The sequence below is a fragment of the Hyla sarda genome, chromosome 1 (assembly GCF_029499605.1).
Source record: "Hyla sarda isolate aHylSar1 chromosome 1, aHylSar1.hap1, whole genome shotgun sequence".
Classification (NCBI taxonomy): domain Eukaryota; kingdom Metazoa; phylum Chordata; class Amphibia; order Anura; family Hylidae; genus Hyla; species Hyla sarda.
The window spans coordinates 145,259,531-145,275,353 of NC_079189.1; the positions used below are offsets into that span (position 1 = coordinate 145,259,531).

The following is a 15,823-nucleotide window of genomic DNA, read 5'->3' on the forward strand; positions in this document are numbered from 1 at the left end:
AGTGTTTTTCATGTGTAAATGCAAAATATGTATCTCCTGTTATTTTCTCAAATGTGGTTTTGCCACTGGGATGTCTTGCTCGATTTTGGTGGAAGCTGTACTGATGGGAAAGACATCAAATATCAGTGTGTTTGTAAATGTATTAGTGTTTATGTAAAGAATTCTTATGATTGAAGTTACATAATAGTATTTATTGAGTAGATCCACACCTTCTTTAGTCCAAGATAGGCTAGAGTGACATAGTCATGTCATTTGATGCAGATAGACGTGCCTGAAGTCTTCTGTGGAATAGAACTGCAAAACTAGAACAGAGGTGCCAACGTGTCTGACATAAGACATCAAAGAAAAGCAGTCAACCACATGCTGTTCATCCACTCCTGACCTCTCCGTCAGCTACGACATAAGGCATAAGGGGCCGACCAATTACACAACCAATCATGTGGTTTCTGAACCTCATACTGCACTATGTATGTATCTGACCTATTTTTGCCAATTTTTTAGGATGATTATAACGTTGTGTATTGGGGATGCAGTACATTTGTGGTGTGTCTGAAAGTGCTGGTTAAACAAAGAGAATGATTTTGCATGACACATTTGGCAATGCATTACATGTCCCCAGATATTTGAGGCCTTCAGATGAGTCCATCAGTCAGAGGAAGTGCAGTGTGCTGCGGTCAGTTTGGCTGGCACATTTACTTTTGTAGAATAAATCGTATGATTTGAAGGGAACAGTAAAAACACACATTACTTGGTTGGTAAACAAGCAGGAGTGATGAATGAGCTGTACTGGGAGCCAATAAGCAGACCAGCTCTATTACATACTTTGCTAAAAACTGTACAATTGTAAAGACATTTATGATCCAGCAACAGTCTACTTACTGAGAAAAGTCTTAAATCATTATGGCTTTTATTTGTGTAATATTCCCTACTTTCCCTTAATTCACTTTTCTTGACAGTTATAGACATGTTCCCTAATAGCTCTGGCATTTAAAGATAAGACTGCTTGTAAACAGATTAACTTTTTTTAAATAGGCAGCAATTTCATCCACAATAATGTACCAATTCATAAACTAACCATTGCGACCAAAAATTTGAAAACAAGATAAATGACCTATTGTAAAATGCCTACTATTAGGCTGGCTTGATGGCCCTGTGTTCACCAAGATAAGCCCCTTGTATTATTGCACTGTAATAAAATGAGATCATGTTTTAGCACTAGAGATAAAGGAAACATTGGATATATTTAATACTTGGGCTCAAAACACTTAATGTCCATAGCCTCCATAAATACAGCACCCGCTTGCCTGTAAAACAAATTATATTTCCAGGTAATATTTTAATACAGATTGCTTATAAAAAGAAAAACGGAAATTAGGTGATTGAAGTTCAATTTGTAGCATGTTATTAACTATTTCCACTTGACTAGATCAGTAAGAGGATAATAGATGAGGGTTTTATTATTACATTCTCTCTAAAATGAAGTGGTATCTGAGATAAGGAGGTGCAAATAATGAACACTGTACAATGCAACATCCGTCAGCGCGTCCAGATCTGTTGTATCTCTAGCTTTTATGGGAAGTTTAGGGTTTCTTCGTAGTTTTTATTGTTGCTTGTACAGTATAATGGTACAGTTATTAGGATTTAGATATTCAACAAGCATAGGACTCGAGAGAGCGCACTTCTTTCATTGTGTATTAATCGATTGCATTTTGCTATGACTTCGACCATACTAATTTCATATTGATAATGCATGAGACTGAAGAATCGGAATGGAGTGGATGAAAAACATAAAGGGCTACTGGTAATAATATAATATGTTTCTGGCGTGGAAATTCTGTTTTGTGCCCAATGCAGCAGAATTCTATTGAAATTAATAGAATTTCCTTGTGGAATTTTCAGCTGGATTCCATTTGCAAATTCTGCCGGAGATTCTGGAGCAGAGTCCCATTGCATTCTGTGGGATTCTGCTGGGCTGTGCACATGTCGGAATTTCTGTGCCAGGTATTTCGGGTATGGAAATTATGTTTCCCATGTCCGCAGAAAGAATGAACCTGTTCATTCTTTCAACAGACTCTGCATGGAATGTATAGCTGTCTATGAAATGGTGCATTCCCATGCCGTCTTAGTCTCATAGTCCTGTAGTCTTTGAAATGTCCGCACAGACATTTGTTTGAATTTAATATTTTTTGGGGGGGATCTGCAATTGGCAAAAATCTATTTCTCCCAGCCATGCCCCCTCACATATTGCCCCCAGTCATGCCCCTCACATATTGCATTCTCACATATTTCCCCAGCCATGCCCCCTCACATATTGCATCCTCACATATTGCCAACAGCCATGCCCCCTCACATATTTCATCCTCACAAATTGCCCAGTCATGTCCCCTCACCTATTGTTTCCAGCCAAATCCCCTCACATATTGCCCCCAGCCACGTCCCCTCACATTTTGCTCCCAGCCACGTCCCCTCACATATTGCTCCCATATGGCTCTTCATGTGCTCTTATCCCTATGGTTCCTATTATTCTACAATGATAGGATGGTGCTACGCGGCTCCATCCTGTTACTGCAGGAGCATGCTTTAAACTCTGCGTAAGTCTTAAAGATGCACACAAAGTTTAAAGTGGCACTTGCTTGGGGTATCCAGGACGTGAGTTGTTCTTGGCCGGTGGTGCCAACCCTGGCTCTGCTTGCCGAAAACAGGGCTAAATGCCTGAAGAATTCACTTGCCCAGTGCTCTGAACCGATTTTCTGTTTAGTGTTATATAACTCTGCATGCTAACTTTATTGCCCCAGATTAAGATTTTGGCTTGTCTTGTCATCTCATTCAGGGATACATGATGCTGGTTATTTGTGCCATTGATCTCTATGCCTGCCTAATATTTGCTTGGTTTTAATGGTTTTTACACAGTAGATTTTAGTGTTCCCTCTTTATAACAGAAATTTTTAGTTTTTTACTTTTTCTTATACTTTTTTCAGATTTTGTTTTTTGTTTTTTTTTGCAATGAATTATTACTGGGGAAGATTTATCAAAACATGTATAGAGGAGGAATGGTGCAGTTGCCCATAGCAACCAATCACATTGCCTCTCATTTCTCTTAAACCTTTTTTAAAATTAGAGAAGCAACCTAATTGGTTGCAATGGGCAACTGATCCGTTTCTAATAAACAGGTTTTGATAAATGTCCACCATTGATTTCAATTTTCAATAAGAAAACCATATTTGTTCCTCTAAGCCTATGCTCATATGACGGAATTTCCAAGTGGAATCCGGCAGAAACATTCTGCTTGGAAATATTTTTCAATGGGATTCTGCACCATGCACACGGAGGAATTTCCACAGTGGAATCATCTGCTGCCGAAGTTCCTATTCCAGCCTCCACATAAAGAATTGACATGACAATTCTTTTTGCAAAATCCGTTGTCCTCTATGGAGATTGCGCATTTCTGAGCCGGCATGTTCTGGTTGCGCCTGCTGTCTGCGGAATGTTCACCTGGAAATTTCTTGGGCAGACATTCCGCTGTGTGAACATTCCCTCATGGGAGAATACATTTTTGAGTAGCTTAAATTTAAAAAAAATAATAAAACAAAATCCTTCAGAAGGGTATTATACGAAAGGTGCAATTTTCTTGGCAAACACTTACCTTTTAACTGGTTTTAAAGAGACTGTCACTGGGTTTATGCTGCCCAATCTGAGAAATGCTGGTTACAGTGATGTAACCCTTAAATTGCTTGTTGCAGCTGTTTTGATAATCTCTAGGACACCATGCACAGTGGTTCAATGCTCCTCTGCCCACATGCCAGTGATTCATATCTGTCTGTTTATACCCAGTAAGGACAAATAAACTGTCATTCAGCAGCTTTGGCTGTAGGGAGCGAGACCTTATAAATAGCAAGGACAGCGAAGTGCATGCTCATATGGGGGGGGGGGGGGGACCACTTCCCTGTGATTGGTGTCCTGACTGCCAACACAGCAGCCAAAACAAACAAAAAAAAAAGAACAAAATATAGACCAAATAGTCTTTTTCTGCCAACAATCTTGTGTGTGGTTGTGGTCCAACATGGCCAAATCTGTTGGAATTTATTATGTTTCGCTGCCTATAAACTTTGGTATTTAAAAAGGCCCTATTTTGGAAAATGAGTCCCACCCAGTTATACCCTAAAACTACTAATGTTAGGTATACTGAGGCTAGGCTTCCACACTGTTTATTTTCTGGTGTGTTTTTGAACCAAAGACAGAAGTGTATTGAAAAGGAATGGGAAATATAAAAGAAGGACTTAGTTCTCTTCATCCTGCTGGATCCACTTCTGACTTTGGCTCAAAAACTGCAGTGGCAGTTTAAAAAAAAAAAAACCTGTGTGGAAACCTAGCCTAAAAGAGGTTTTACTGTGTGAGAGATCTCTGTCCCATCCTTTCTCTCTCTCTCTCTCTCTCTCTCTCTCTCTCTCTCTCTCTCTCTCTCTCTCTCTCTCTCTCTCTCTCACTCTATCTTTACTAGCTCCATTGGGTATTGGTTTTCTTTGTTGCTTAGTTCATAGTTTCTTCTTTTGTGGTCTTTCCCGCAAACGTTTTAGTGGATTGAGGAATAAATGCTTCCATGTCACCAAAATTGACCCCTATTTCAATGTTTTATTTCCATAATACTAATAATATACAGTACATATGCTTTATATTACATTTAAACTTCCTGGAAATTCTACATTATTATAACTATAATTTTTGGAACTTTGTGCATTACAAAAAGCCAAAGGTAACACTGTTCTCTGCTTGCACTATCATACAAAACTGATACTAGTTGTTATACCAATGGTAAGCCCTTAGTTAATAGATATGGTTAATGTTGTGTATGCTTTTAACAATTTAGGGCTGGAGGCCTGTGCAGGGATTTATGGTATTTATTTTGGAAAACCAGCCAGGGCATGTCATAGCCACCCTCTGTGAGAGGTAGTATATGAGGACAGAAGTATTTGATGATTTATTCCTAAATTTGAGGGGAACTTCTGGAATCACTTTGCTCTCCTTTACTTTTCAGTAGTAACAGGAAGAACTGGAGTAGTTCACAGTTTAAGTTCTGGGTTACATTTTTTATGGGCGTGAAGATATCAGTATTTGAGCCCAGATATTACTTTCTAGAGATCATTACTGTGTATACATGGGTATAGCTGACTGTTGTAGCCCTTCTTTGAGCATAGATATCGCATCCGTCACACAAAGTCCTGTGAGGAAGATCCCACGCCATGATTAACTACCTCTAATACTTTTAATGTGGCATTGTGATTGCTTATGTTCATAGGCAGTTGTAGGGCTGTACAGCTTTGTGGAATTCATCGGTAAATATTGCATGGTACAAAGTGTGAAACTTATCTGCAGCTGTGCAGTCTTTATAACAATGTATGTTTTTGTTTTTTCTGTTAACCGTGTGAACATTGCTGTAGTTTTACCCCAGTTTATTACAGTGTTTCTAATGATAGAAGGTTGTCTAATGCAGTTAACTAGTCAGTTATATTCTCATTGTGCATGGTAGCATTGGACTTTTGTACGTTAAAATTCCTCTATAATGTTCTGCTCTTTGGGCTCTAGTCGTGGTATGGCTTTCATTTGTGGGTTTCCGTTGGCTTATTGCATTTTTTCACTCCATTAGTATCTTAAAGTTTATCAAGATTTGAAGCAAAACTGTCTGAAATATTTACAGACTTGAGTTTCTAGGTGCCTTCATCCAGCACAAATATTACGCAATGAAATAGGAATTTTACTTGCTGTAAATCTGTCTTGCCACATAAGCTTTCAAAGAAATAGTTTTACCCATCTAAGGCTACATTATTTTACCATTCTCTGCTTCATGTATCAAGTGATGTTCTAAGAAAATATCAATACCATTGGTTAATATAAATGAAATAAATTTTTAAAGCCAGACTAAAGGTTGACACCTGAAAAATTGCATTGCCTTGCAGAAGAAGCATTTCTGTCCTCTTGTGAAATTTCAGGTCAGGAGGTCAAGTAATTTTCCCAGTCTTCAATGGGATCTAGTGAAATATGAACTTCATTGTCACCCAGCCTCTCTGTGATAAGATAAAATGAGCTGATACATCATTTGCTAGAGTGTTATCCTCTCCTTTGGTAATTGGGAGAGAACACATTGGATGTTGCAAACTACCTTCCAGTCCTTATTATAGTCCCAATAATAACATCCCAGATCTATACACCATTTACTGGGCGTTCACCGAATTGACTTTAATCTCCTTAAGAATTAATGATTTGACTTTTTGGAGTACTTCAGTTTGGCATTAAATTTAAACAGACCTTTTCCATTTACTTATTTAATGTTAGATCTCTAGCAGTGTGTTACTCTATGTTGCATCCTACCCTCATTGGAATGAAATGTTCTAGTGATGGGACAATTCCTCTGTGCAAATATAAAGTTCTAGTCATCCTCTCCTTGCTCTCTTATCAATTCTGCTGTAATAAGAGCTGTTTGTTTCTTTTCAATGCTCCATATTACAAAATTATTCCTGATATTGTGTGTTCCATATCTGATAACTGGATTTTGCTACATCTTTTTTTTTTTCTTAATTTTGTAGCAACTATTTTTTTCACATTACCACATTAAAGGGGTATTCCAAAAAGTTAAACAGATTTGTAAATTAATTCTATTAAAAAATCTTCATCCTTTCAATAATTATCAGCTGCTGAGGTTGAGTTCTGTTGTTTTCTGTCTGGCCACAGGGCTCTCTGCTGACATCTCTGCTTGTCTCGGGAACTGCACAGAGTAGAAGAGGTTTGCTATGGGGATTTGCTTCTAAACTGGGCGGTTCCCGAGACAGGTGTCATCAGAGAGCACTTAGACAGAAAAAACATCTCAACTTCAGCAGCTCATAAGTACTGAAAGGATTAAGATTTTTTAATAGAAGTAATTTACAAATCTGTTTAACTTTCTGGAGCCAGTTGAGATATATAAAGTTTTTTTCCTGGATAACCCCTTTAAACTAATAACCTTTTTATTTTTATTTTGCATCGATAAAACAATAAGTGGCCTTGTTTTTTGCAGGTCAGGTTGTATTCTCTTTATGGGTACGTACACATACACGCACATATATATATATATATATATATATATATATAAATATATGAATAAATTAGTTTAGGTTTCATTTTTATCAATTTAATCTTTTTGGAGATTTCTCTGATCCTTGGTGGGAATACAGGAATTTTTGCAGCCATGATTGTGTGCCTGTCATCACCTCAACATTGTAGTACATTTTGCTGCCTTACTACTTGAAGACCCTAAAAGTACTATTGCTTTAAAGTCTTTTTTTTATTTTTTTATTTTTTAAACCATTCACTTCTTTTTATGTGTTTCTTGCACATTGCAATAATGGACTTCATATTATTAAGTTTTATCATCCATAAAAGCGTCTAATTTACATGCCAGCTGGAAGTAAAATAATTTGCCTTCCATGATTATATTGGTGTGTAATAATTTCTAGGCATCATTTACAACTGTTTTACTTGAGCTGCTAGTGGTCGAGCATAGGTGGTCATGGTAACCGGGGACCACTATTTAAGGTGCTGTCCTACATAAGACAGTCTTACATCTAATCCAATTTTAATTGAACTCAAGAGACTTTGAAGTGCTGCTGTAGACAAGGGTGATGGTGGAGCGAGACCTTTCTTGAAGCTAATCTGTTTTGATAGAATCAACAATTATTTTGAAGTAGCTGACAATTGGTGCTTTTCCACCAAATGGAACGTCAGTAGCAGGCTGTGGTTTACATGTATGCAAGCCTAGTCCATTATGCTGCAGTTTTCTTGCTGTAAATATTGAAATCTCATAGGGCAAGTGTATTTGCATGCTAATGTGCCAAACTGTTATATATAAAATCGCAACTAGGTAGCAGCATTCTTCCACAAAGTTTTATCTCATTCATTTTTTCTAAAATTCTGTCTTGATACAGGATACTTCCACCTAGTTAGCAATAAATGTTCTTACCAGTGACACTGTGTAGTTATATAATGCTATCAACATGGATAGCAGGTCATGTTACATTGGAAATGTTTTGACAATATACTTTGTGGTGATTTTCCTTTTTGTTATGTCCTTTATTTTTATGTAGCTCCTGTAAAATGTTATCAAAGGGTATTCCACCCTTGCAACTAATTTTTGTTTATTGCTTTAATGCTTATTTTAATGTTTACATTAGCAACAGTATGGTAAAGATGGAAGGCAGTGTGACTTCAGGATCACATTTCACAGGATGTTTTTCTATAACCATTGAAAGATATCGGACCTTTAAACACAAAGCAGTAGAGTATATTTAGTTGCTTCATTTTCTATTAGCAGTGTAAATAAATATGGACAGGGCCTTTAAGTATTTGTCCTTTCTTGTGTGGAAGTTTTAGTGCTTATTGCTATTTTGTTGCCACCATATATGCTGATCTGAAGTACTTAGAGAGCCATTGGAAGCTCTGTTGGATGAATATGGTTGTACACAACCATTATGCCGCTAATAAAAAAATAAAAAAATTCCTGCCGATTTCTTCATTACATTTTAAAACACTGAGAGGGGTATTTTGATCAGTTTTGCATTCTGAATTTAATATTTTAAAAAACAGCTCTGCGATATTTAGCCCTTTAAATAGCTTGATACTTTTGATTTGTGAGAGAAACATTCTAGTATTTTTATGTACTTTTTGTGTTCTTTGTTAAATGCTGGTGGACTCAACTTTATGTAGTTTTTGGGTCCAATATCCTGTACAAATTTGATGTTTTATTTCTGATGCAGAGCTTACAGTGGCCTAGTTTTCATCAGACAACCACTACTAGAGTAAATTTACTGCATACTGTTTTGTTTAGTTCACTGTATAAGCCTTAAACTTTCCCAGCAGTGGTTGTAGAGAGGTAGAATTTGAAGGTGTTGTCCCCTAGTGGGAATTTGTCAGCTGTCTACAAGATAGGTAATAGATGTCTGATCACTGAGACCCCAATAATTAGTAGAATAATGATCCTGAGCCCCTGTTCTTTCACACTGCACAACTACTGTGAAGTCAAGCATGCACACTGTTTCCTATTCAGTGTCTATGGGGCAAATAGAAACAGCTGAGTGCCGAACTCTGCCATCTCAGTCAGTCCCCTTGACTGTGCCTTGACACTCCAAAGTCTATGGGACGGCCAAAGATAAGAGTACAGCACTTAGCGATTTTAGTTAGTCCAGTACAAATTGGATTGAGAAGTAGTGGAAGTTCTAAACTGACGCTCCATTCAGAAACAAAAATGCAGAAACCTTTTTAAGGCTATGTTCACAAAGCGGAATTTAAGTGTGGGATTCTGCCGGAATATTCCTATTGATTTCAATGCGACTCTGCTACACTGTGCACACAGTTCAGTGTCAGATGTTTCTTCCTCTAAAATCCCGATTCAGTGCCCACAGAAAGAATAGACATTGCCATCTATGAGAGGACATTTCAGAGCGGTCCTAGCACCCACCTGAACTTTTGAATTTTTGGAATGTCCGCCCGTGTTTTCCGGGTGGACATTCCGCACATTTTACTGTGGGAACATACCCTAAGGGTGGGTTCACACTACTTGTGTAGTGTATGGGTGCCGGATCTGGTTGGGGGGGACCAAAAACCATCTGCTCCCGTATCCCAGCCAGCCTGAGCCCCATTAATTTCAATGAGCCGAACGGAGTCAAACACTGACTCCGGTTGGCTCATTTCTGCCCCGTATACAGCCTGTCTCTTTCACCTGAGTGGCTGACTGGTTCACTTTTAAAGGTGATTTTGTGCAGGTAATTTAACAATCAGGATGTTTTCCAAAATGTAACCTACTGTGCAGTTTAGGCTAATATCAAAAACAGCTTTGACTAGTAGTAGTCATTATTCTCTAGAAGATTTTAGACTTTAAGGGTAGGGTCACATATATCCTATATGCAGTGAATTTCAAGCTGCGCAATATCCTTTTATGAGCAGACACCCAGGGCTACCTGACAGCAGCCCTGTGTGTGCAATAAGGTTTGGAGGTGTGCCTGAACTGCATGTCACAGTCACGACGGTGTGTTGGTCCTGCCTCCAAAACTCACTGCATACACAGGGCTGCCGCCGGTAGCCACATATAGCAATTCGGTGACCCAGTACAGAATATAGCATACTGTCCAACCTGTGTGGCAGATGTTGCCTTCAGTGTCCATCTTGGGCCCACATTACTCAGGACTCAATATGATGCAGTGTTATGCTATGGTTAATGTTCTGGCATTTTCTATATACCTGTTGCTTTAAGCCTGTTAAAACCTGTTGTTAGGGAAGTATGCATGTGGTAAACCAGGTGACTTGTCAGCCCATTGGGGATCCTCTAAATTTGCCCCATATATAAGGTGGGAGGAGTTACCTAGTTCTTAGTTTCAGTTCTTTGCTGAATGCACAGCTAGCAACACCTGATGTGAGCTGAACTCCTGAGGGTACATCCTGGAGAAAGTGTGAAGAGAGAGTTTGAGGTGTTCTGAGGAGGTCTCAAGTCTAATCCTGCAACCACACATCTTCTAAAGCAAATCCCCTGCACCCAAGCCAAAGTCAAAGCCTAGTGGTAAGAACTATAAAGTTCCTCGGATCCAAGTTAGTCATCTAAACCAGTCATACAACTCAGTCATTCAAGTCACTAAAGTCAGCGTAGGTTGCCATACATCAAGTCAGTCATATACAGCACAATCAACTACAAGTCCCTTCCAAGATTTACCTTGCACCTCCCTTTGTTTCAATCTGAGCTGTAACAGATTTTACCATCTATCCTGCCTCAGTAAAGTCAGTATATCTGTAACCTTGCGTCGGATCAGATCAGATCCCACAAAAAAACAAAACTGTTATTGGTTACTCAGTACCTAATCTTAATCATGTACATGTAATTTTTAGGTCTCTATCACTCATAATGCATTAAAAAAAATTGCATATTACAACTGCTCAATGTCTTTTCCATCTTGTCAAAGGGAGGGGACATGTCCTTCTCTTGCCTTCACTGTGACTCCTCCCTCTCCCTCCCTCACTCCTTTGACTATTCGGGCATGCTTGGATTTGTAGTTTTGCAACAGCTGGAGGCACATGTTTGGTAAAACTAAGTGTTACAGAAGTGTTGCTGCAGGCTGTGTTCCTCCTGCAGCCTTGTCAATCAGCCATCTCGTATCCATGACCCTTGGACACCCTCTTGCTGCTGTGGGGACTCCTCAGTGTCCCAGGAGGTATTTGGACCCCTAGTGGTGGGATTTTTAAAAGCAGTTTTCTTTAATTAATACAATGTTTTTTGTTTTTTAAAGAAGCATATTAGAAAAACTATTGTTTTGCCAAGATGTACAGCATATAAAAAGTTTTTATATTTGACAGTGCCCATTTAAGTAAATACCTGAGACCTGCTTAAACATAAATGTAATAATTACTAAATTTATGGTCATGTTAAATCTGTTTTTAGGTTGGTAAGCCATCTTTATATTTTTTTTTTTATATTTTTTAGATTTTCACCTATACAGAGGGAGTTCATGGAAAATGGCTTTTCACAGAAATTCGCTCCATTTTTTCGAGACGCTATCTTCTGCAAAATACAGCACTGGAACTATTCATGGCAAACAGAGGTAGATCTATCCTGGAATTAACCAATTTTGCTTAAGGAGAGAGACTTTTTTTTCCCCTTCTACTCGGGTACAATAATATGCTTCAATATTCATGTATGGTAGAAAATTTGTTCCGAATAATAGCTCATGATCAACTTTAAGAATAAAAAAAAAAAAAACGGAAAGCAAATGGGCTCTATACATTCTCATGATATATGTATTGGTAATATGCAGGCTGACACTGGTTTATTTCATCATAAAGAACATTTTGCATACATTTAAGCATGTTCAATCATTTAATTTAATGAAGTAGAAGCTTAAACACATGGAAGCAGATTTGATCACACAGATTTGGTCTCCGTAAACAATCAGAATTTACATAATAAAATTGAATTATCATTTCCTATTGCTTGTATATAGAATGTTCCACAGTTATAAACATCTGTTTCAATGCATACAAGCAAAAGTATAGCAGAGGAAGTACATTTAGCGTTCACCAATGTGGGAAGAAGAATGTTCCATAAATAGCATTATTTAAATAGGACTCATGTAGAAAAACATGCAAAGCAAGTAATAAAATGTTACATCTACAGTACTTATTGAAATGCATGTGTATACAGTTAGGAATGAAGCTAGAAGTGTTAAGTTACTGGTGCAAAATCTTACATTCATTTTTTTTAACTTATTCAAGTATATGCAATTAGTACTGTAACATTTTCTGAGCCACCCTAGTTCTTAACTTTTTGTGTTATGCATACCTCAGCACCAAGCCCCAATAGCATACATAATACAAAGCTACGTAATGAATATACAAATTTAAATGTTGGAACTCTAGCTTATCATAACATTGTACTGTTTCAAGTTCATCAGTTTTTAATATATATATTTATGTGTGTGTGTGTGCCAATTTACAAAAATTGCATCATGAAAGTAATATTTATGACTTTTTGTGTACTTGTCTTCTATATACAGTTGCTGTCATGTTCAACTTTCCCGACCAAGCTACAGTGAAAAAGGTTGTTCATTGCCTCCCCAGAGTTGGAATTAGCACAAATTTTGGTCTTCCACAAACCAGGTAATCTTGTGAATATTCCTCAGCCCTGAAATTTATCATCATTGTTGGAAGTATGTTGTAATATTGCATGCTGATATATATATAAAAGCAAGTTCTACCACTTAAAGAGATGAGAGGCCTGTAAGTTTCATCATATAGACCTGTAACTTCTTCTTTAAGAGTCTCATATATCCTCCACTTGTTATGTGTGTTAATTGCATCTGTTTGAACTTATCAGTATAAAAGACATCTGTCCACAACCTCAAACAGTCACACTCCAAACCCCACTATGGCCAAGACCAAAGAGCTGTCGAAGGACACCAGAAACAAATATGTAGACCTGAACCAGGCTGGGAAGACTGAATCTGCAATAGCAAACCAGCTTGGTGTGAAGAAATCGACTGTGGGATCAATTATTACTGTTATGCCATAAAAAAAAAAAATACTGGATCCAGCACAAGAGAAAGGAAAACATTCCTAAACATTTAAGAAATTCTTGTTCCTGTGCTCAAATACACTGTGAATACAGCCTTTTTAGGGCACTATGGCAGAACCACTAAGCAACTACTTTTAATCCAGAATTATAGAAACCAGATTGCCAGAGAATATCGGAATTACTGGTTGCCGGAAGAAGGAAATTTACTATATTACTATATTCTCGTCACACTCCATATTAATGTTTGTGTAAGATAAGGAATATTTGTATATCTTAAGGCTGTAATGAAGACAACACAGCGGTACATTTGTGGATATATACACATTTTCCTGTGCCATAAATCAGAGAAGTGTGCATGCGATACAGCATTTTAATGGTTATTGCCTGTGCACTCTCTTTTATGGAAATTTATAATGAGTATATGCATAATGCATACCTAGAATATCCTCATTCAACACAGAACAATAGCATAATATTGTCTCCCATTTTTATGTTTAGGTTCACTTCACTATTTCGATACTAATTAAACTAAAAACAAAATCAAATTCTAATAAATAAAAATGCAAATTACACCAATGATTTTAGCAGGCTCTTTTATAGGTTGCATAGAAATAGAGTTCATATTGACTTGATAGAGTTTGAGAGTATAAAGTTTTAAACTGGAGACTTAAAAACATTAATTAGTAAGCCAAAGATAGGTAAGTATTTACCAACCAATATATCATACAAACAAATCAGCTTGGTCAGAATCAAATTTGAGCAAAAAATTTATATACAGTGGGGCAAAAAAGTACCGCATTTATCGGCGTATAACACGCATTTTTTAGGCTAAAATTTTTAGCCTAAAGTCTATCTACGTGTTATATGTCGATAAGCCGCTGCAGTTCAATTATTTAAAGCGGGCGCTTTAAATCAATTAACTGCAGCGGCTTTTGCAGCTTTTGCTGCCCGATTCTCTGCCCCTGCCTCTCCTGGGGTCCAGAGACTGCCAGCACCGCTGCCCCATTGCCTCCCCCATCCCCGGTTTTTCTGACCCCACACAAGCCCCCAGGAAGGGGGAGAGAGGCCGTCGCTGCCCGCTTCTCTCCCCCTGCCTTTCCTGGGGTCTAGAGCCCTGCGATCGGCACTTTTCTCCCCCTGGCTATCGGCGCCGCTGCCCCATTGCCTCCCCCATCCCTGGTATTATAATTACCTGTTGCCGGGGTCGGGTCCGCACTGCTTCTGGCTCTGGTGTGGCATCCCCTGCGTCGTTGCTATGCGCTGCGCAATGACGAGTGACATCACATTGAAGACGTCACTCGTCATTGCGTCTCACAGCGCATAGCAATGACGGAGGGGACGACACAACGGAGGCGCGGACCCGACCCCGGCAACTGGTAATTATAAAATTGGGGATGGGGGAGGCAATGGGGCAGCGGCACCGACAGCAAGGGGGAGAGAAGCAGCGGCAGCAGGGCTCTAGACCCCAGGAAAGGCAGGGGGAGAAAAGCGGGCAGCGACAGCCTCTCTCCCCCCCCTGCCTTTCCAGGGGGCTTCTGCGGGGTCAGAAACAGTGTATCGGGTATACACATGCACACACACACGCACCCTCATTTTACCAAGGATATTTGGGTAAAAAACTTTTTTTACCCAAATATCCTTGGTAAAATGAGGGTGTGTGTTATTGGCCGATGCGTGGTATACCCCGATAAATACGGTATTTAGTCAGCCACCAATTGTGAAGGTTCTCCCACTTAAAAAGATGAGAGAGGCCTGTCATTTTCATCATAGGTTTAGCTCAACTATGAGAGACATAATGAGAAAAAAAAATCCATAAAATCACTGTCTGATTTTTTAATTATGGTGAAAAATAAGTATTTGGTTAATAACAAAAGTTATTCTCAATACTTTGTTATATACCCTTTGTTGGCAAAGACAGAGGTCAAATGTTTTCTGTAAGTCTTCACAAGGTTTTCACACACTGTTGCTGGTATTCTGGCCGATTCCTCCATGCAAATCTCCTCTAGAGCAGTGTTGTTTCGGGGATGTTGCTGGCAACACGGACTTTCAACTCCCTCCAAAGGTTTTCTATGGGTTTGAGATCTGGAGACTGGCTAGGCCACTCCAGGACCTTGAAATGCTTCTTAACAAGCCACTCAAAATCTTACGATACATGGCCCCATTCATTCTTTCCTTTACACGGATCTGTCATCCTGGTCCCTAAGCAGAAAAACTGCCCCAAAGCATGATGTTTTCACCCCCATTCTTCACACTAGGTATGGTGTTCTTTGGATGCAACTCAGCATTCTTTCTCCTCCAAACACAATGAGTTGAGTTTTTACCAAAAAGTTCTACTTTGGTTTCATCTGACCATATGACATTCTCCGAATACTCTTCTGGATCATTCAAATGCTCTCTAGCAAACTTCAGATGGGCCCGGAAATGTACTGGTTTAAGCAGGGGGACACGTCTGGCACTGCCTAATCTGAGTCCCTGGTGGTGTAGTGTGTTACTGATGGTTACTTTGGTCCCAGCTCTCTGCAGGTCATTCACTAGGACCCCCGTGTGGTTCTGGGATTTTTGCTCCCCATTCTTGTGATAATTTTGACACCACGGGGTGAGCTCTTGCGTGGAGCCCCAGATCGAGGGAGATTATGAGTGGTCTTGTATGTCTTCCAGGGATATTCCAGGAAAAAAGTTTTTATATAGATCAACTGGCTCCAGAAAGTTAAACAGATTTGTAAATTAACAAGCAACAACAAAAAA

General features: G+C 38.8%; 1 protein-coding gene across 3 annotated transcripts in view; it reads left to right on the forward strand.

Moving 5' to 3' along the window:
• LRBA (LPS responsive beige-like anchor protein) overlaps nt 1–15,823 on the forward strand; it is a 713,883-nt gene that overhangs the window by 503,609 nt on the left and 194,451 nt on the right. For all 3 annotated transcript variants that reach the window (XM_056562819.1, XM_056562820.1, XM_056562821.1), the window contains 2 exons: nt 11,492–11,609; nt 12,561–12,663. In XM_056562819.1, coding sequence (XP_056418794.1) covers nt 11,492–11,609; nt 12,561–12,663 — 221 coding nt within the window. The remainder of the gene's footprint in view (nt 1–11,491; nt 11,610–12,560; nt 12,664–15,823) is intronic.